This window comes from Megalops cyprinoides, chromosome 20 (assembly GCF_013368585.1).
Source record: "Megalops cyprinoides isolate fMegCyp1 chromosome 20, fMegCyp1.pri, whole genome shotgun sequence".
Classification (NCBI taxonomy): domain Eukaryota; kingdom Metazoa; phylum Chordata; class Actinopteri; order Elopiformes; family Megalopidae; genus Megalops; species Megalops cyprinoides.
The window spans coordinates 21,063,539-21,085,121 of NC_050602.1; the positions used below are offsets into that span (position 1 = coordinate 21,063,539).

The window sequence follows — 21,583 nt, forward strand, 5'->3', positions numbered from 1 at the left end:
GCAAATGTAAAAGTTGTATACTTGTTTAGCAAATGGTACCATCTAGGGATGCTTATATAGCTGGCATTTCATATTATCCATTAATTGAATTGGATATTTACTAGGGCAGTTCAGATTAAGCACTTCACTCAATGCTATAAAAGCAGTTTCCCACCTGGAATAACAGCTTTCTGCTTATACCTTCATTGTGACACAATGGCACCATGATTGTTGTTGCAGTGGTCATACATGTATAATTCACTGAAGGGAGGAACAGTTGGGCGCACAGATGTGCTCTGTGTGGATGGAAAAATAGAGGTTATAAAATAACAGAGGCTGATTAAATCAGTTATCATACGTGTTTTAACCAGGGGAATGACTAATCCACACAGTAATACACATGACAGTCTAAATTAATCTTTGCTGAATAAAAAAAAATGTCAGCGATATTTGCGAACTGACAGACACTGTTAAACACAGATGGACTACAGGTGATTGAAAGAACACGGGGAATAGGTGCTTTGGAATACCCCGGGAGTGCGGTAGTACTGTCCCTTTAAACTGACTCTTTTTTTATCCTAGCCGTAGTAGAGGATAGCGGGGCCATAATTACGTCACGTGACCCCTATCCCTGTTTGTTTCGCATTGCAAAAGGCAGTGTGCGTCTCCTAAAACCCTCACAAAGATGTGACGGGACTGAAAATCCGGACGGATGGGCGAAGACTGAATAAAAGTGTTTCTTTTTTCAAACAATCCTCACAAATTCTACGGAGTCCTGCGCTTCAGTATTTCCTACCGCGCACAAATTCTGTCACTTATGAAGACGCGGCTTCTCTGAAGACACGTTGGCCAGCGCCACAGAAGAAACGGATTGCTAGTTAAGGATATCTCGGTTTTATACTCATTTTTCTCTGCGCATTCATGTTCAATATTCCAGACGTATTGGGGTCACACATTGTGCCTCTATTAACACTCTATTGTTTTAACAGATGATATTGTGAAGAGATGTTATATAATGCGAAAGGGCGAATTACAGAAGAGCGGACATTGAAATTAGAAAAACATGCGATGCATCAGTGTCGCCGTTCGGAGAGGCACAACGACAAGAAGTAATTTTTAAACTGGCCTATTATAAGACCGGGTTGCATATAGCGGTTGCATACATAACGGATGCGTAACCAGCTGAAATAAGGTGTCAATCAAGAGCATTGTGCTTTTGATAGATCTACAGACGGTAGCTTCCAAGTCTGACCTACCGTCGGCTGCTAGCAAAGACATTTAAAATGTTAATTCATTTTAGTGACGTACGTTTACATTTTTATGATTGCTGTTTATAAAATATCATATTCCAGCCTTATAAATTGTGCTGAGCTGTCGCGATTCTGTGTTTTCCGGGCTGTGTAGGGATCATTTATAACCTGCGAAACTGTCGCGCCCCATACGAAATGGACCGATGTCTTAATTTGGAAAACAAAAAGAATTGCATGAGGCTTACAGCAATTTAGAATCCATCCGAGTTTTTCCAGTTGCGTTACCTCGACGGTTAGCGACAAAAATAAAGAGCAGGTTTGTTCTATATAACCCGTCCATTTAGTGAATTAAAAAACGGCGTGTATCGTTTTGCAACAATGGAGAGGCATCACGGAGATGACAGTATTAACGTGAGGGTGGTGGATCCTATGCCTGGCTATGCGGAACTTTTCTCCAGGGGGTATACCGTCATGGTTAGTGCCTTGAAGGACTGTAGGACCTGCGGCGTGGAACTCTCCAAAAGGACTCTGCTGGATAATACCTACATCACCTGGGCCGAGGTCGGCCTGTTCTTCGTGTGCACGGTGATGTGGACTCTGATGCGCCGGAGACTGACGGAATGCCTCTTTCGGGTAGGTACCGTTTTCCGCCGCGCACACGGGCGCGATCTTAAAAAAATCAGACCTCTGATTCCACGGCAGGTTAACATTGGAATAAAGCCTGACAATGCTTGTTTCGGTACACTGTTTGACGAATTTGATCATTTTTCGTAATGTTTTGACTCAATTCTCGTTTTATAACATTTTTCCATGTGCATTCCACGCATAATGTGTCCCACGTTTTGGTCCTGAACAATATAATGTAAAGAGCAAAGAAACTGTGTTGAACCTAAGATGTGTGGTGACATACGGCATATGATCGCTCAGGGAACATACAACGTGCGCGCACCAGTAATTATAACCAATAGTATGCATTGCTTCACTATATACATCCCTGCCCACTGCACTGTAATGACATGTATGGATAATGTCAATGTATTTTCTGGTTAAATAAAATGTCAACAAATATGGTATATACTGTATGAAAATGTGTCAAACAAACCGGCCAGTGTAGTTACTGGGCCATTTTGCCACTATTATATTTGATGCTTTTTTACTGACAAGTTTTGTATACAGGATTATGGCAGATATTCAGTCAGGTGCCAAAGGGATTTGTCGTTAACACTGAACTTAAGTAAATGTTTTTGTCTGCTCAACATTTTAAGTCTACCAAATTAATGGTTTAAGAAATATGTTCTGAAATGGTAATGTTAATACAAGTTGCAGGCATAGTGCATTGCATTTAGATTTAATGAAGGCCTAGTTACTTTTAAGCTAACAAATTCATTTGTGAGGCTATGACTTCTGTTCAGCACAAGTCGCTGGTAGTACCTGTAAGTCCAGGGTAATTTAAGCATAGGCCTACTATGAAAAAGGGTTCAGCAGCAGTAGACCATTGACGTGTTAGCTATCTACAGCAGGAGCAATAAATGCTGTGGTCTGATGAATATCTCGTTAGCTCATTGGTTATCCAGAATTCCCAGGATCCAAGTTGCTGTCACAGCAAGAAGCCAGTACAACACTAAATCAAGGACAGTGCCCCAGAATGCCATGGTTACGGTCTGTGCGAAAAACTGGATTGTTTTACTACTACTATTGAATTACCTCTTACCTGTCATCAAAGCTGACTTTGTGCACCAGATCATATTTATAATGTTCCTCGCAGCCCTTTGGCTGGTGGTTGTTAATTGTACTGTGCGTGTAATGGCCTCATCTTGGTCCAGGCCAGAGTCTCCTGTTGTGATTGGCTCTGACATCTTATATGAAGAATGTGGTCTGACCACAGAGGGGCATGTGCTTTAATTGTTGCAGATGGACGGACAATAAACGCATTGTTCTCATCCTGAATGAAAACAAGTCATACAGGTGCAAATGAATCTAGGGAAGTGGAATTGAAAGCCAGAGGGTTGCATGTTCACATCCCGACTGTGGCACAGCAGTTGTACCCATAAGCAAAACTCTTCATCTGAGCAGCCTCTGTAAATTTTCCAGCAATACATTACACAGGGGAAGAACAGTAAGCAAACACGACAGATGTAAGTAACAGGTAAGGGTTGTTCTCTACTTAATCCTTAAGAATAAAGATTGGGTTCAGTACGTTAAACATAAAAGAGTGGTTATCAATGGCATGGTGCTTTGTTAGCTCAACAGAGGAATGGAAATAAGGGAGCACACAAGTGGCTTTTTTGTTTGATAACATTTTTCATTTCCCTCTGTGGACAGTCTAAGATGTCAGTGAACCCGAACCATTTGTAACTGCAAAAGTAGCAAAAGCATAGTGCTGTTAGGGGGGCTCCCAACCGACTCAGTCAGCTAAGGCACTTGTTCAAAATACAGGTGGAGCACTCTGGCCCAGGGGTGAGGCCAACTGTATTCGAAAGCCCACAGCAGCAAAACAAAATAGCTTCATTCCGCCAGGGTAAGGGTTGGTGTGTCGCCCCAGGTTCCCTCATCGCACCTCTCTCAGCACCCTGTGTGGGTGCCTGTGAGTCGCTCAGATGATGTCAGGGAGGCCGGTCCGTCTTGGTGCATTGTGGGACTTGTAATGTGGAAGAGCCATGTCGGTGTGTTCTTGTATCAAACTATTGCATTTGCTAGGCTGTGTACACCCATGTGAGAGCATGTGAGTTGCAGTGAGACAAGCCTAATGTACAGTTACCAATAACTAAAAGGTTGGGTCAGAAAGAGGGAAAATAGTGATGTTTGGTTAGAAGTAACTTTTGTTTAAAAAGAGATAGTAGTGCTGTTTGGTTGGAAGTAACTTTCACTTTTGTTAAGCGTGTGGGCGTCCTGCTTGGCTCTCTTCCTTTATATGTGCTAAATTCATTCCCCCACCACCGCCCCCCACAAGACCAATTCCCCTAAATAACTAGTGGTGTAGTGGTGATCCGAGTTTCACGAATCAGATCGGATACACTCTGATACAAATTAACTAGGCACAATCACTTGTGGGAGGCACAAATCGCTGGCAAAGGTGTATAATCACATACAGCAAAGCTCTTAGAAAGCTACATTATAGCTAGCAGCAGGGGTGTTCCTCTGAGAACCTAGCAATGCTCTGAGAGCTACGTGCTGCTTGTAGTGTCGTCCAGCAATCGTACTGAGCCCGAGTCTGTGGAACGCTGCCAAGTGTGAATACTTTAAACCGTGAATCCCCAAACCACAGACGACCGGCCTGTTTCATTACACGGTTACACCACTACAGTGTTTACAGTTCGATACTGATTAATGGTTAACCAGATACGCCGAATGTTCGTAAACATCCTTTGTGAAGACCTAAGCTCAGGAAGTCATCCTGGACAAGGCCATCTGCCAGGTTAAGGAACAGTGTTGAAACGAAAAGGCTGGACAGTCTCTGTTTCTTAGACGTCCCTCTATATACGCAAGTGTTGCTTCGCCAGCATGCTATTATACTGCTCTTCCCTGTTACATCGACCCTGAGCTGTACGATGTGTAAGTCAACAGCTGCAACAGCTGCAAGCAGTCAACCACAATTCATAAATAGCATCCATATTAATCGCCTTTAGCTGGACATACATGATACTCTATACCAAGGAGCTGTTGATATTGCGAAATAAAAACAGGTTCTCATTCTGCTAAGGAAACAGGGCAAGGATTTATCTTTTAAACCGCAACTAGTGTGTTTTGTGCACTGTTTTTGATCTTGTGTTAGGCGATGAGTTCCAATGAGGGGTTCCCATGAGAAATTGTCTCATAACAGCGCAGTGTTACTGTTGGGAGGGGTCTGGGTGTAGCAAAGAATGAAAGTGGCCATGATTGATTCTTTTGTGAGCAATGAAATGTTGAAACATATTCCATGTTAAAGATCCATTTAATTGTGAAGGTATACTAAAATACTGTGGATTACTTTTTTGGGTAGGGCGTGCATTAATCTCAGGGGTTGTCACTGATTCCTAGAGACCTTAGGAGTTATATGTGGGGAGAGCAGTGAGACAGAGGGCCCTGAATGGATTCCTGTGTCTGTCGGGATGTGTGTAGGAATTTCTCTGCCCTCATTAGCGGCCTGTTCACACTGCACAGGTGGGCCCACACCTGCAGGGTTCCCATGCAAACAGGGCAGAGAACACAGGTCACCGTCACCTCCAAAACGGGAGAGAAGCAGGTGCAATCTACTCCGCGGCTCGTTGAAGACACCGTGCGCTTTTTTTTCATCATGAAACGCTGCTAAACAGGCAATTAGGGAGGCGCTATGCAAAAGTAAAACCTCCGGGAAGTGTTTGATGACACGCACCAAGCATCTGTACACGAGATTAGAAAGGGCTGTTGACTTCCACTAGTGTGTGCAATGTGTGGTAGGGCCAACTAAACACTTTCCCTGGTGATTATTATCAAATCCTTATTGATCACAGTGGTTTAACCAAATTATTTCAGGTGCCAATGAGATAAGCATGTTGAATGTTAGCTGCAACAGAAACAACTGAATTTTTCAGCATTTACAAGCTTATTAGGTTATATTCTGCTGTTTTCTGGGTCTTGACCACCTTTCATGGTTCATGGAGCGGGTTGTCAGTCTTTCTCCCAGATGTGCTCTGCGTTATCTTGTTTTTCAACACACTCTGTTCTCCGGTGCTTTTTGATGATGCAACACATTAAAATTTTCAATAGAGGGAATCTCAGAGGGTAGCTAAGGGTGCCCTTAAATGCTCCGGTGCTGAACAGCTGGCCTGATGGTACATCCAGAAAGAACCAAGTGTCCACACTGTGTGCTCCTGGAAGCAATTTATGTCAGCAACGCACGCAGGGCAGCGTGTCAGTCGGAGGTGCACATTCGGTCAGAGATCCAGGCTTAAGAGCCCGGCTGTGTGAGGATCTGACACTTTCATCTGCCCCCCACCCCCCTTCTGCTGATGCGTGTGGGAGAGCTTTCGGGTGGTGCTGCGGGGATCACTGTCCCCTCTGTGTGCGAAAGTGTCACTGTTCCCAAAAAGGTTCCTAGCAGAAAGGTTCCACCTGCCGTCGCTTATCTGCAGATTGAAACACGCAGCAGCAGGTCTCTCTGCCTCTACAGGATGAGGTGAATACGCTATTTTTATTTATTTTTTTTTTGCTGCCGTTTGAATAATATTAGGTTTTTTATATGCCTGATCCTGCCTGCTTCCAGGATCATATTAAATAGGCCAACATACTCTGACACAGATTCATAAACATGTATATGTGCGTGTGTGCGTTGTGTGTGTATGTGTTTGTATTATACACATGGCATTTGCATAAATATACATATAAATTTACATACATGCCAACACCTATCCAGGTGTACTTAAATGTGGCCGCATTAAAATGCCATGTCCACTTGGAGCCAGCTGCAGGTGTGGTGTGATCTGGGTCACTCCAGACACAGCTGGCTACCTGGTCCTCGATGTGGCCAGGACCTAGTTACACTACATTTGGCAGGAGTAAGCGTGTTTGTGGAACCAGTGAAGGAAAAGGTAGTGTGGCTCAATTCCAGGTGGATTATGTGGTATCCTGCAAATGGAACTGATCATTGACAGTTAGCAATGGAATTGACAGTTACAGCAATGGTACAATACCCTCCTACTGTGCAGGAGGATATTAAAATCTTTCAAGATGAGCCATTTTTACACCTAGCTAGCTGCTAGTGTTTTTTATCTGCTTAGCTAGCTGTGTAGTTGAATTTACAGATGAACCCCTGTCCATGGGGCCATCAAAGCACAGTCTAACCTGGCCAATGGAGACAATTCAATATATACATATAAGCATACACATATGCACCAGCGATGGGAAGTATTAATATTATATATATTTGAAATACGTGTTTGAAATATTTGTACATTTTGTATAATTTTTGTATAATTTCTATTTGATGGGCTTGGAAAAATCTTTATGTAAATTGTATTCTGATACTTCAGAGAAAGGTGTTTTTTATTTTCAAAATACTCCCTGGTCTCCCTACGATAAGACTTGTCAGTTTTCTATGGAGTCTCTTTGAGGTGAAATTTAACACAGATTAGGGTCGTGTGAGGTTGGGTGCACTGACATATTAATCTCCTCCTCCCTCTGTTTCATATCTGTTCACCCCATAGGTTCATCCGTTTGTGTTGTGTACTTCAGTAACATGTTTTGTTTATTTCCATTTTTGAACAAGAAATTCTCCTCTCAGAAATAATTCTGTGCTGATTATATTGACTTCTTACAAGGGTGGGGCTCTGTGTTGGGAGTTGGTGTAGTGGTTGCAAGTCAGGCTGGGAATCTTTCAAGGCAGGAGGTGTTGCTAGACAGCAAGTTAATAATCATTTTCTATGATTTCAATTGTGAAGATAAAGCTATTACAAGAGTTTCGGTATGTTGCTTACTTAGGGTGACCATACATCCTCTTTTTCAAGGGACATGTCCTCGTTTTGGGACCTAAAGCATGCGTCTCTAAACGAGGACATGTCCGGTGTATGGTCACCCTAGCTTACTTTTGACATTGTGCATTTCATGAACTCCACTTTTAGTCCCATACATGTGGTATCTGATAGCTAGCTAACATAAACATCTGAAACAGGCTATGTTGCCATGGCTTCTAGCTAGCTAAAATAGCTGTTGCTATTTAACTGAAGTTATCTGAGCAATCCTGCTAGGTGGCTAGGCTAGCATGCCATTAAGAAAGCCAAGCCGGTTTATTCAATGCAAAATGGACTGAAGTTATCTTGGCAAATGTTACCTATCCAGACTTCAAAATGCGTTGGTTGGCTCTGAGATTGGCAGGAGAAAAGAGGACAATCCACCCACTCTCAGCAAAAGAGCACAGGCTCGTCAGGGAGCGAGGCAGCCTCAGAACATGAAGAAGCGGAAGAGGGCGACTTCTTTGTGTTCTCAGAGATGTCACCAGGAAATGAGGACGCAGTGGAACAGCTGGAAATGCCCACACGCAGTAAGGCAGAGCTGGAAGCCTTACATTTCCCCAAGGACTGAAGGAAGGAGTTGGCATCTATGAATCAGTAGCTTCTAATCAAACTCCTCTGTTTGGTTCAGTAAAATCTTATCTGCAGCACCAGCTGAACGTCTGTTTTCATTTGGTGGTATTATATACAGGCATCGCAGAAGATGCCTCAGAGCTGAGTTGCTTGAAAAGTTAGTGGTCCTTAAAGGCAAGTAGGGAGCAGTCACTGAAAGCAAACTGGGGGTGAAGGAATGTGGCTGCCGTTCTCTTTGTTCATTCAAGTTCACTATTGTAAAGATATTATCTGAGATGTCAAGTATTATGCAGTTGACAATAGGCCTTGTAAGATGACATTAAGACAGAGAGCTCAACACTTACATCTTAAACCGACTGTCATCCCTTTTTTTATTTTCAAAATACAAAATACTGTATTTTATTTCGATATAGCCTTGATAGTAGTATGTTGTAGGTTATTTTGAAACTTTTACCTTAGAGTTATTTTGCATTATGTGTTAAAATACATTATGATGTATTTTCTATGGGTGTGTTTTTGTATTTTTTTATCTCTGGCATGCACATATACATTCACACAAACATATACATATTAATATACATGTAACCATATTCATATATTCACTGCTATATCTAATTCAGAAAAGTTGCCCTTGGGTTTTTCCCTATGAAACATCAAAACCCAGAGAGAGTATCAGCTTTGAAGTTTTACAAATCAGCTTTGTAGCAGTAAAACTCCTCTTGTTTCATGAATTTTAAAAATGGTTTCAAGCTCACATTGATGTATTCAAGCACTGTAAAAATCGCAGCTTTGTGGAGTGCGGGTGATGTTTTTCAGACTCTAATGTCTCTTTGATAAGCCACGGAGCAGGTCCCTGTGGCGTGATTCGCGCAGAGGCGCCGGTCTGTGAGGGCAGCAGGGGGTGAGCCAGGGTTGTGAGTGCTGTTTTTAGGCCGGTTGCTTATGTAAGCGGAGTGTCTCCCTCGCAGCCCCTCATCCACGAATGTCCGGGGCCAGATGAGGAGACCCACTTTCCTCGCCCGTTCGGCCGCCCCTCCGCGGGCCCTGACACACCCAGTAAGCAGGCTGTGTGGTGGGGCCTGTCTGACACCCTGTGAGCCTGGGGCGCTCACCAGCAGGCCGGCACACTCCAGATTGACTGCCCTGCATCTGCGGAGTGCTGCCTGATGGCCACTACACTCTGCAGCTTCAGTGTCAGAGTCAGTATCCCCTGGGTTTAGGAATAGGGCATTAGCTTAGTATCTGGGCTTTTATCTGGCCAGAGTTTTTTTTGTGTGTGTGTGTGTGTGTGTGTGTGTGTGTGTGTGTGTGTGTGTGTGTGTTTTGAGGGTTTCATGTGTGTGTGCATTTGTGTGAGAGGGTGATATGCAGTGTTTGTTTGTGTGTGTCTGTGTGTATGTGTGAGGACAATATGCAGTGCGTGTGTGTGTGTGTGTGTGTGTGAGAGTCGATGATGGGCAGCACATGTGTGTGTGATGGTAATCTTCAAAACTGCTTAAAACTGCTTAAACTTTAAAAAAAAGTTATTAGATGATTTCCCAACTTGTGCTGCGTGACATGCAGTGCATGTGTGTGTGTGAGGGGGATAGCCAGTGTGTCTGATGAACGGGTGTGGTCTTTCACTTGCCATAGATCGCTAGCTGTGGACTGAGCCAGGCCCAGGGTCAGGACTACTGCACCATTTCACTGTACTGACTCACATTTCCGGGAACGGCTCTGCTCTGCTCTGACTGGCCCTCCAGATCCACCCTGGTGTGAGGACACAGCCCATTCACAAACAAAGCACTCTCATCTGCAGTTTATTATTATCTGCTAAAACCCTGCCCGCCACCTGTCACAGATTACCGTGTGACATTGCCCGTGATGTACCGGTTAAGGAGCTGGGTTTATAATCCAGAGACTGAATCCAGTTCAGTCTGAAAATACATTCTGTTTACATTTTGTTTTGATCCCCTTTATCCCCATACTGGCAAAAAATGTTGTTCGTAGAAGGGAGTGTACCATGCGTATGTTTGGTGTGGTGCTTATCTGTGAGTGGCAGTTTGGATGGTGTGGTATTTGCCTTGAAGAATACTGCATGTGAAGCTGCTCATGCCAGTTGGCAGGCATCTCTGGAGGGTATTGTGTCTGATGTGCTGCCCCTGGTGGTTGTCCTCAGCACTGCACGCGTGGGTTTTTCACCACGGCGATGGCTGCACTTTCAAATCCAAACCCCATAGAAACCACTTTTGTCCACTACATGTCCTCCCTGCTGGCAAGTGAAAAAAATGCGGCGCCGGGCGCAAACAGGCATTTTGCTCGGATGAAGAGATCCAATCAACAGACAAGTAACACGTTGTGCTGGACCAAATTTGGCAGCTGTGAACTAAGCGAGGTTATTTGGCAACAATAGCATTGGTGGGGAGGGGAGGGGGGGGTGGGGTGTGCGGAAACAATCAGATACCTGTTCCCCAGTTTTTTATATTGTATGCCAAAAATGGTGAGAAGTTACTGTGTGTGGGAACTGGGACAGATTGTGTTTAACCAAATCAAGGGAAGTGCTTTAGAGCTGTTAGATTTAACCCATCTTAGTGTATCGCCCCCTGTCTTTCCGGTTTGGCACTGCAGGCAGGGCCCTAATGCTCTTGTTCAGCCAGGGGAAGGCCAGCTCCTCCCAAATGGAGTTAAGAAAAAAAAACACATGGAACAGCACATAACCTTTTTTCGGAAATTCTTATTCTCTTCTTTCCTGTTTGATCCCGAGCGAAACTGGAAACAGCTATAATCCGAATCAAAGTCAAGAATCTGACCTGACATCAGTGACTCATTTTTAGATGGTGCAGAAATGGATCGCCGTAAAAATGCAACTGTGACGTGTAAAGCTGTGAGGTTGGTTTTGTAGCCCATATGGCAATGCGTGAGGAGGCATGGCTGGCCTGAATAATGAATGGGCCAGTATGTCTGTCAGCGTGTAGCAGAGACATCGCAGATATCCAGGACACAGTGGGCCTTAAGTAGCTGCGGTGCCATGAAAATATGGTTGAATAAAGACGATAAAAAAAGGAAAGTGTTCCCTTTTTTGAACGAATGGGTGGGAAGATGCCTGTGCTCTTGTTTTGTGTTTTTGTTGTTTGGATGTGTCTTAAAAACTGCACAAGTGATTCGCTTGTGTCGTGTGTGGTGAGATTTTCATGTTGTCCTTGTAAATTTAATTTCACATCATAGCCACAAACAACATGGGAGGAAGCTGCGGCTTACGCTTCAGAGACCGAGGAACTTCCACAAAAGATGCTGTACAAATGCAAGAATCTAGCTCCGCGTGCTTTTGTGACATCGAAAAATTCCTGCATTTCAGAACCACTGGTTCTGTCTTCTTTGCCTTTATGTCTCCAGAGAATTTTCAGTCTTCAGTATCGGGACATTGTACAAGAAGGATCTGTGATCCATCTTCTCAAACATATGCAACTGTGCGGTTTTTGAAATCTCTTGTGGTTTTTGCGATCTCTTCTCTGTCACTCTGCACAGGCTCCTTAGCTTGGACTTTTAGACAAGTCCTCTTCTCCTTCCAAGTCCTCCTGCTCATTTAATCTTTGTTTCACTTTTCTATGGAAGGAAGAGGAGTCATGAACCCCAAGATGTGTTGTCAGTCACTGATGGGTTTGAATGAATGAAAAGACTTCATAACTCCAATGATGCCTCACTCACTCATTATTAGTCTCAATGTCTTGATCTAATTCAGAGGGTTTTGCTTTATTAGCATTTCTTCAAGTCTGTCCAAATTTGCCAGTTTCTTCTTTAATTTACCATCAGTTGCCTAGAATTCTTGTCTAGATTTCTGTACTTCTAACATTTTTTACCTTTTATCTTTTGAATTTTTTAAATCTATTTTAGCCATTTATTCTTTTTTAGATGCCCAGCTTTCCATACCAACTGGTCATACAGATAAATGTAAGCAGGGAGCTTATTACGTCAGTTAATTTGTATTTAATTTCCAGGGTTTATTTCCGGTTTTCCTAACATTAAGGCTGAAAAAAAGGAAATATAGCTGCAAAAAGTATGGCGAACCAATCAATGACTGAACCAAGATAAAAAAGTGAAAAAAAGTTCATGCTTCCAGAATTCTTCATAATGGAGTTAATCTGTCATTCAGTTCAAACGGTTAAGTTGCTGCTCCCCAGATTGGGCCATTCAGTTGGTGATCATTTTTCCTCAACTTGAATAGGAAGTAACACAGAGTGTGCAGCCTTCATAGCGATGAACAGACTTGAGCTCAAGAGATGCTCAGCAGCGTCCTGCAGGTGTGCTGAGGGGAGAGGAGTGTGTGTGTGTGTGTGTGTGTGTGTGTGTGCGTGTGTGTGTGTGTGTGTGTGAGTGCATGCTTTGCTGTTGCATGCTTGCTCTGGTCAGCCTGATGGGCTGCTACTGACATGAGAGCTCATTAAGAGATGCAGAATACATTTACCAGTTTCCTTCTGCATTGTATAGCATGTTACTTCAGTCAGATTAAATTAGCAAAAATGCACTGTGTGTGTGTGTGTGTGTGTGTGTGTGTGTGTGTGCGTGCGTGCGTGCGTGCGTGCATGTGTTTGTATGAATGAGTTATATTGTGAGATAGATTGATGGATAGATAGATTGACAGACAGGTTGTTAAATTGACCATAGAGCATAATGTTTGCGTTTCTATCTGATGATGTACAGGAGCCAGGAGGCTGAGTTAGAGGAAGCGCTGGGTTAAGGGGCAGTGCTGATGGTGGAAGATTTGGTGTTCGTTAAGGACTGCCTCCTCTCCTTCGGCTGGAACAGCCTCATCCTGCTTTAATCCTGTGGGGGAGACGCTTAGCTGTGCGGCTCCGTGGACAGCTGTCTCCAGTGGCTGCAGAGAGAGTTTTAATGAACACATCTCCATATGAATGCCACATCCTCACCAGCCCGGCTCTGCTTTGTGACTGTTTTTCCTCTTTATTTAAGAAAATCCTGAAAGAGAGAAAGAGGGAGAGAAAGAGAGAGGGGGGAGGGAGACAGAGGGGCAGGGAACTGGCAGGAGCCCACTCACAGCAGTTTGCCGTGAGGAGAATGCTACTGCCCACATCACCAGCTGTCGCCGTGGCAACGGAGGCCGCCATCACCCGGCGGGTTGCTTTGGAAACGGCCGATTTCCTTCCTCTGAGGCAGAGGGAGTGTGAAGGCGCTAGTGCCTGTGTGCCAGGTCACTGCTGCTGGCCAAAGGCGGGCCTGACTGGCTGACTGTCTGAACCAGAGCATCTCACTGAAAAGGCAGCTCTGCCTCCTGGCCTTGGAGGCTGGAGGCTCCAGAGCGATGAGCTCCAGGAAAAGAGAAGAAATTTTCCCTTGAAACATAAAGAAGATCATCAGATATTTAAAAGCTCTTTCATATGTATATCATATTCTTAACACTGATCGGGGAACAGTTGATCTGTGTGTTCCAGGTTACACAGCGTCACCTTGCCCTGTAACACCTGAGGCAGTTCACTCAGAAACAGACCACAGGTTGGAATACCTGGGGGGTCTCTGTCTGAAGGCACAGCTGTGCATTCTTCCTTTAGGTGTAGGCTGCGATCTGCTTTGGCTTTTGTCATTTTTCCTTGGCCTGTGGGAAAGCTTTCTCTGTTTCCCTCTCCCTGGCGGCGGTGGCTCCTTCAGCACGAGCGGGGGGACGCTCTGTACAAACGGGCTGCTAAAAATAACTCCGGCGGGCACGGAGGTGGGCACCACGCGGGCCAAGGTGTTCGAGACAGGCCGGGCGCAGGGAAGATGGAGGCAGTGTGCACTCAGAGGGGACTACCTAAATGATCTGCACATGGATCTCTGCCTGTGCATTGTATGTCATGCATACAATGGGGATTACATACGCAAATACAGGCAGGGTACATACCGGAGGATGTATATAGTATATCAAGAACTGACACGTGCTGCAAGGTCTCTGTAGAGGTTTGCAGTATGCAGTATGCCCTATAGACAGACTTTATTCCTGCAGAATGGGACAAAAGCCTCTGTTCTTGGAAGACGCAGTGTCCATGCTGTGACCCACATACATGCAACACCTGCTGTATAAAGACTTCATACACATAGGAAGCTCTATATACAGGTTTCGTAGATGTTGCATAGAATCTGTAATGGCAATGGGATTAGTTACATGTCTCCCAGTGCCAGAGGAACAGGGTGGCGTCTATGTTTACACTTCGATGGGGGTGACAGTGTAGCACAGTGGTAACGAGTAAGGCTCGTAACTGAAAGGGTGCTGGTTCGATTTCTCACTGGGCCACTGCTGCTGTGCCTTTGGGCAAGGTACTTAACCCGCAGCTGCTTCAGTAAATATCCAGCCGTGTAAGTGGGTAACTTGTAAAAATTGTAACCTATGTAAGTCGCTCTGGACAAGAGCATCTGCTAAATGACAATAATAATAAAAATGTTTGCAGGGTGCAGTTGTGCCCCCAAGCTGAAATGTGACGGCAGAATTTCCTCTTTAATGATATGGGCTGGCAGCCCATCTAATCCTCACATCCTGGTACGGGCACGATGTCAGCTTTAAAAGAAGCCCGGTGGTCAGAGTTGGTGTTGGTCGCTCCTATCTCCCGTCGTTAATGTTTGGAGAAGCACTGATACTCTATCGTGTGGAGGGAGCGGTATCATGCTTGCAGTGTTTCTGGATTGGTTTGACCCTCTCAAGGCTAGATTCCTCCTAAGGGGAGAGATTGCTTAACAGCACAGCCAGTGGTCCTTTATCAGGGTTTTTATCTGAATGGTTTGTCAAGGAAGGCATATTGTACAATTATTTTTTTTCACAGTGCATGGCAAACCTTGCTCACAACCCTAGTGCACCTAGGGTCAGTCTATGAGAAAGGCAGTCTCTGGGAAAGTTTTCTATTGGATGTACCAAGCCTCTCTTCACAACCTTGTAATGGCTGTGTGCTTCGAACTGAAGGAATAAATGAATGAATGCCTCTTCCTGGGATCATTCATTCCTGATTCCTGGTATGGATGATGGCTGCTATGGACAATTTTGGATTGTTGTCTTGTTTATTTGATGTTTTTAATGTGTCTATGTTTTGTGCTGTACCACAAATTGCCTTTTGGAGGACATTAAAGTTTTCTATCTATCTATCTATCTATCTGATTTTTCTCCTAGGAAATCTAGCATTCATTTGAAGCTCTGATTAGATGCACATGCCAAATGGTAATTGTGAGACTCACCGCAGATCATATTTCAGAGACCAGCCCTGGAATGACCTTGGGATGGATATTGATATGAAAGAGCAGATGGAGTATGTGCTGTGACTTCATTAACCCTTGGGTCGCCTGTGTTTCGTCCGTTTCAGCCAGCCGCTCGGTGGTTTCGTCTCCAGCCTAAAGATGCAGCCAAGATGCCAGAGAGTGCGTGGAAGCTGACCTTCTACAGCATGTCCTGGTCCTACAGCGTCTACCTGCTCTTCTTCACACACTACTCCTTTTTCCAGGACCCCCCTTCAGTGTTTTACGGTACACAAGCCCTGATTCCACTGGATCAATGTCAAGAGGAAAGCTAAGGCAGCAGTTTGCAGCAGAGTTTAGGGAAATGGACGAGGAGCATACCTGCATGCATATTGAATTGCGTGAGTCAGCCAGCTGTATGAATGGATAATATTTGGAGGTATGCCACACAAGTCACCCTAAGGGCATCTGGACAAAAAATAATAAGAAAAATATTGACAGTGCCTTCAGAATGTTTTTTGTTGATTTTCATTAGTGTTACAGGACTAATTCAGTCACATGTATAATGTGTTTATTAACATCTGATTAGTAACTGATAAATACCCAAATATGCAGCTTTGCTTTAAAGATCTGTCAGTAACATAACCTACACAGTAAGAGAGTGCAGTGCTGACTGTCAGTGCTTTTTTCAGTGCATGTTTCCGCTTGTCAAAGGTCAGAGGTCAAAGGTCAGGGGTCATGGAAGTGCACAGCCTCATTTCTCCATTGTTTCCGCTACAGACTGGAAGAGTGGCATGGCGGTGCCCACTGACATTGCCATCGCCTACCTGATCCAGGGCAGCTTCTACGGGCACTCCATATACGCCTCCATCTACATGGACGTGTGGAGGCGGGACTCCGTTGTCATGGTGATGCACCACATCATTACCCTGGCCCTGATCACCTTCTCCTACGCTTTCAGGTGAGAGGGCAGAGGCGAGAACGCCCAGGACGGGGGGCTTTACTTCAGAGAGTCCTAGCGAGACATGTGCAAAGAGCATTAGTATGTCAGATGGATGGATGAGACAGTCAGCACTCAGATGCACTATGTAATCCCAGGGTGCACACATGTGGTCTGGAGCTCACCATGGAGAAGGCAGTGGCTGCAAAATAGTGGATCTGATGGTCTTTTAAAAGCAGCTATTGTCATTGAAAAGTGCTATGTGTAGTATTGAGATTTATTCATGTTCTAGTGACTGTTGTGTGGTAGTATACTTGGCTTCCCTTGTCTAGTCAGATTGCACAGCTTAGCTTGTGGTTGGGCTTGAATAGTGTTATGCTCACACTCTCTGGTCTGTGAGTGTTGTTAGCCTGGTCTGACACTGTTGCTCATTCAACTTGAATGGGTACACTTGTGTTCTATTGTGCTGGAAGTCGCTCTGGATAAGAGCGTCTGCTAAATGAATGTAACGTAGTGTAATGAAAGGGTGGAGCCAAGGGTATTAGGTAGCATCTTGCACCTTACTGACCTTTTACCTGCATATTCCCCAGGTACCACAACATAGGAGTCTTGGTCCTGTTTCTCCATGACGTCAATGACATCCAACTGGAGTTCACCAAGCTCAACGTCTACTTCAAGACCAGGGGCGGGGGCTACCACCCAATGAACAACATCATCTCCAACATCGGCTGCATCAGCTTCAGTGTCACATGGTGAGCTGTGCTGACCAATCACTGGCAGGCCAATTGGGGTCTAAAACCTGGGTTTGTCATAGGGTCAGAGACTGCCCTTGCATCAGCGGAGCGGTATGGTGGTTGGGACCCATGGACGGGCCAAGAACAGTGGAAGTTACATGGAAGTTACCGTGTTACTGTAACTTCTGTGTACCAACTTCCACTGTACCAGGAGGTTACTGTCAAAATAATGATATATTCCCTTCATAAAAATTCACAGTAAACAAACTGTAACAGGAAGTTACTTTTACATTGATTGAAAAGGCAAATTCAGTTCAACAATCAAATTCAGTTTTTGTGGCCCGGAACCTCTGATATACACCCTGCCCCTTACCCCCGGACAGAATACCAGTCTATGATATGGTCACAACCCATAGTCAGTCTCTGAGCACCAAACTGAGAGGCACTGGGCAGCTCTTTTGCGTGATTCACCAGGAGCGTGAAACAACAGCCCTCTGAAGTAAGGGCTAACACCCTGACCTTTCAGCCCACATTCCTTTACGCTTTTGATGTCAGCAGTTTAACGATACATTCCTGCCTTTCCTCTCCTTCCCTCTGTCCTCTTTACTGTTTTTTTTTTCTTGCTTTTTATCGATTTGTTTTATCTCATGTCTGTAAACGGAAAGTCCTGTTGCTCTGTTATTGGAAAGCCGGTAAGCAGAGCGTTAATAAAACTTCAAAAGCTGGCCTCAGTGCGCTGGCAAAATTTAATGAAGAATGACTGGTGATTCTCCCCTGTCTCGTGACACGTGTGAGAGTGTGAGGGGGTGCGTGTGGTTTACATCTGTTCTTTTTTTACAGGTTTTGGTTCCGCCTGTACTGGTTTCCTCTGAAAGTGCTATACGCCACCTGCGTGACCAGCCTCAAGTCCGAACCCAACATCCCCTTCTACTTTTTCTTCAACTGCCTCCTCTTCGCTCTTCTCCTGATGAACATTTACTGGTTCCTGGTGAGTGTGTGTCCGCCCACAACTCTTGCTCTGATTGATCGATCCTTTCTCCTTGCCTACAGAGGACACGCATATTGCGCCACAGAGCCAGTTCATGACCTCTGGATCCCAGCGGGGCGATTTATTGACCATTTGTAACCACAGCTGTGCATCTGACAGCATAACGTTGTGTGCTTTTCCACCTCTGCGGAGCAGCGGCCATCACTGGAATCCATTCCAGAGATTGATGTGGGGCTGTCTCTGAGTGTGGTATAGAGAGTGATCTGATTGGCGGGTGTGGTTTGGGTGAGCCTCCGCCCCCTCTCAGTCCCCTGCGCTGTCTCCCCCCCACACAGTATATCGTGCTCTTCGTGGTGAAGGTGCTGACGGGGCAGATGAGGGAAGTGAACGATGTGCGGGAGTACGAGGAGGAGGAGGAGCAGAAGAAGGCGGGGCCTCTTGCCGAACAAGGCGGCGAATGGGACCATCAGAACTCTGTGAAAGGAGGGTGAGCTTCAGAAATGGATAGGGTTGTCCATTTCAGGTCCCAGAGGGACAAACGTGTCCCGGTTTTTATCAAAAACTTAACTCTTAATTATTTAATTAGCCCAATCATTCACTGGCTTGGACATTTTTAAAGGTTTTATAATTGGACGTATTATGCAAGGGCCATTGGTTGGGGTGAAAACTCAGATACACACTGTCTTTCACTAATTGAGTTTGATTCCCCAGCTGTATGCAGGAGCTATTCTCATCCCTTCAAAGGAGTCGCATTAATGCTTAACATATAATCATCATCAATTATCTAAGTGGATACTGAAAATTGTAACTTTTGAACCCCGGGGAAAGTGTTCTGTTGAAAGCTTTAAGCATGCCTAAAGTCAAAGGGCCTGAAAATTCTGATCAATAAATGCTTTATACATCTAACCAATTACATTAATATATTTTCATAGAAATAGTCAAGGTTCCTTTTAACAGGAACACATCACCACAGAACTAACTTACTAAAGCTTGACCAAAAGAAAGTGTCTTATCTTGTAACCTTGTACACAGATGATAGCGTCTCAGTAATATTGCTCTGCTGATCTGACTATCACCTTCCTCCAAGCTGACATGTTGCTTTTTTTGCCTTTCAGGAAGCATGTGCAGAATGGAATTATGAAGGACAAACATCTATAATGGCCTCATTAGCACTGGCTAGTGGCACTTAGCTGGAACTGCAAGCAACCTATCAGAATTCAGGCCCATCATAGTGGGTGGGGTTATTAGCTGGTCTTGCAACAAAAGAAAACAGAAAAAAGGTTAGGCTATAATCCTTTTTAGTTGTTATATGGTTTATTTTTTAATTATAGCACTGTGAATGTTAATTTCAGATTACTTCTGTCTTACAGTAACTTTGCGTGTATACAAACGAGCATGTGTTGTTGATGGGTGACTGTTCTCTAGTAACAGAGCATAGTTAGAGGTTGAGTCATCTCTAACTACACTTACTGACACACTGAAGCAGACTTTTTTTCCATTTCTAAGTCTAAACCTCAGTAGGCACGCAGTTGTTAGAAGACTGTAACATTCGCAACAACACAATGTCACAGTGACATTGACATGTGGTTTATCTTCTGAGCTTTTCAAAATAGTTTGATTTCACATGATTCCAGGAGTGAAGGCAAAAAAGGGAAGTATTGGTGGTTTTGTACCCTAAACTGGCTACACGATAGCGGTACAAACAAACTGACATTCTTCCCAAGCCAGACCTGTGTCATTAGAGACGATATGATGCTGTGACATTTTCAGTGTGTGTCAGTGTGTGAATTAATTATATCTGAAAATAAGGGAAAGAATTGTACCTTTTCATTTGATCCCTCTTGGGCAGGTTAAGCCCTGGTAATATTACGTGTGCTCTTGTACAGCGAAAAAAAAGAAGAAAAATCACATTTCCTCACTACATGCTTTCATAGCGTTTGTTGTAGCATTGAAAATGAAGGCATACAAGAGCTAATCACAGCAGCCAGTGCACCTGAAGCTGACTGTAGTAGACTTCTAGCATTTTTTTATAACTGTATCATACTTTTTTACATAGGAGTCTCGGAAATGACTAGTTTTAAGTGAACCATGTCACGGAAGTGTGGGAGGCAGTTTTAAGTCATTTTAATGATTGATGCCCTTATAAGGCCAATTTTTAAAAATGTGAGAAACCTGTGTTTGTACAAGTTGTGACCAAATCAGACTACTTAATTCCGCATATTCTGAAAGGGGAGAACATTATTTGGCACGGAGACCGTGAAACTGGAAAAAAAAACAGAAGCCGTGCATATAGAAGTCATTCTCCAAACGAACTCATTCAAACAGGCCAGGGTCATATTCTCAATGATGTCCGACGCATTTTTCTCGTGTGCTTCAGCGTGTGTGGGCGGCCTGATAGACCAGGCACGCAGAACTCAAATCATTATTGGAGCTGTGCCATCGTTTTGTTTTAGGCTGCATGTTTGTGCCATGACACAGGTCATCGCAGATGTCAGCAAAGTGTTCCTGCCACTTCACTGCCCATGTCTCCCAGTTTGAATGCTCATGTGTTTTGTGAAGCTCTGCTTTTAATTTAGCGATGATTTGAGCTGCTGCTATTTGTGTGAAAACCACCAAGGGATCTGGTGGTGTGTGGTGAAACTCCACTAGTGGAAGCAGAGAGCACGCCCCTTATTTGGTAACTGCCCAGAGCCTGTTTTTTGATCATTTCACATGATTAACAAGCATGGTAAGTTAAATAAGAATCATTCAGTAGAAGCTGGTTTGTTTTAACTAGATTGCATCTAATGTGGCAGCATGACTTAGTGCACTTTATAGTATATGAAGTTGTCTTAGTTATTGCATAAAAGACAGTTGTCAATAAAAAATTTAACTTTATCTCTTATTAAAATGGTTTATTATTTTCAAGTGCACAAGGGTCATTCTTCCACATTAAACACACAATAATTGATTGTAAGCTTGTAAGCTTGTAAATTACAAAACAAAGGCTCAGGGCCGTTGTCTGTTTAAAGGTAGGCTGTCTGCCACGTCTGCTTGTAGCTCACCGTACTAGAACCATGATCCCATTGCATTTGGTCAGGAGTACCTCCATAAGGCTTTTATAAAGCATACAAAACACTTTCATTAGCATGGCAATACCTGTTTTAAATGTATTTGATAAGCAAAAGTTGTCCTTTATGCCAGCTGACATGGAGTGATATAGCGTTTTTCGGGACATTTTTCAAGACATGCCCTATATCACTCTTTGTCAGCAGCCAGGAAGCTTTGCGGTTGTTTGTGAATTTCTGGTGAAGTGGTAAGGCTGTGCTCATGAATCTGTTAAGTATGAAGTGAGGTGTTTGTGTATGCCTTGTGTGGGAGTTTTCCGTGTGTGCGTCAGTAATTCCCTGTTCGCATCTCCTGTCTCAGTGCATTTCTGGACATTTCTCCGCTTGTCAGGCTAAACCCAAAGCGGGTCTATTACCAGT

At 44.1% G+C, this 21,583-nt stretch overlaps 1 protein-coding gene across 1 annotated transcript; it reads left to right on the forward strand.

Moving 5' to 3' along the window:
* Positions 1-602: 602 nt before the first annotated feature.
* Positions 603-20,905, forward strand: LOC118795991 (ceramide synthase 1-like). The gene is made up of 7 exons (XM_036554814.1): positions 603-1,862; positions 15,583-15,742; positions 16,235-16,415; positions 16,985-17,146; positions 17,969-18,116; positions 18,452-18,603; positions 19,232-20,905. The coding sequence occupies exons 1-7, from the start codon at positions 1,608-1,610 to the stop codon at positions 19,272-19,274; spliced, it is 1,101 nt and encodes a 366-aa protein (XP_036410707.1). The 5' UTR covers positions 603-1,607; the 3' UTR covers positions 19,275-20,905.
* Positions 20,906-21,583: the final 678 nt, after the last annotated feature.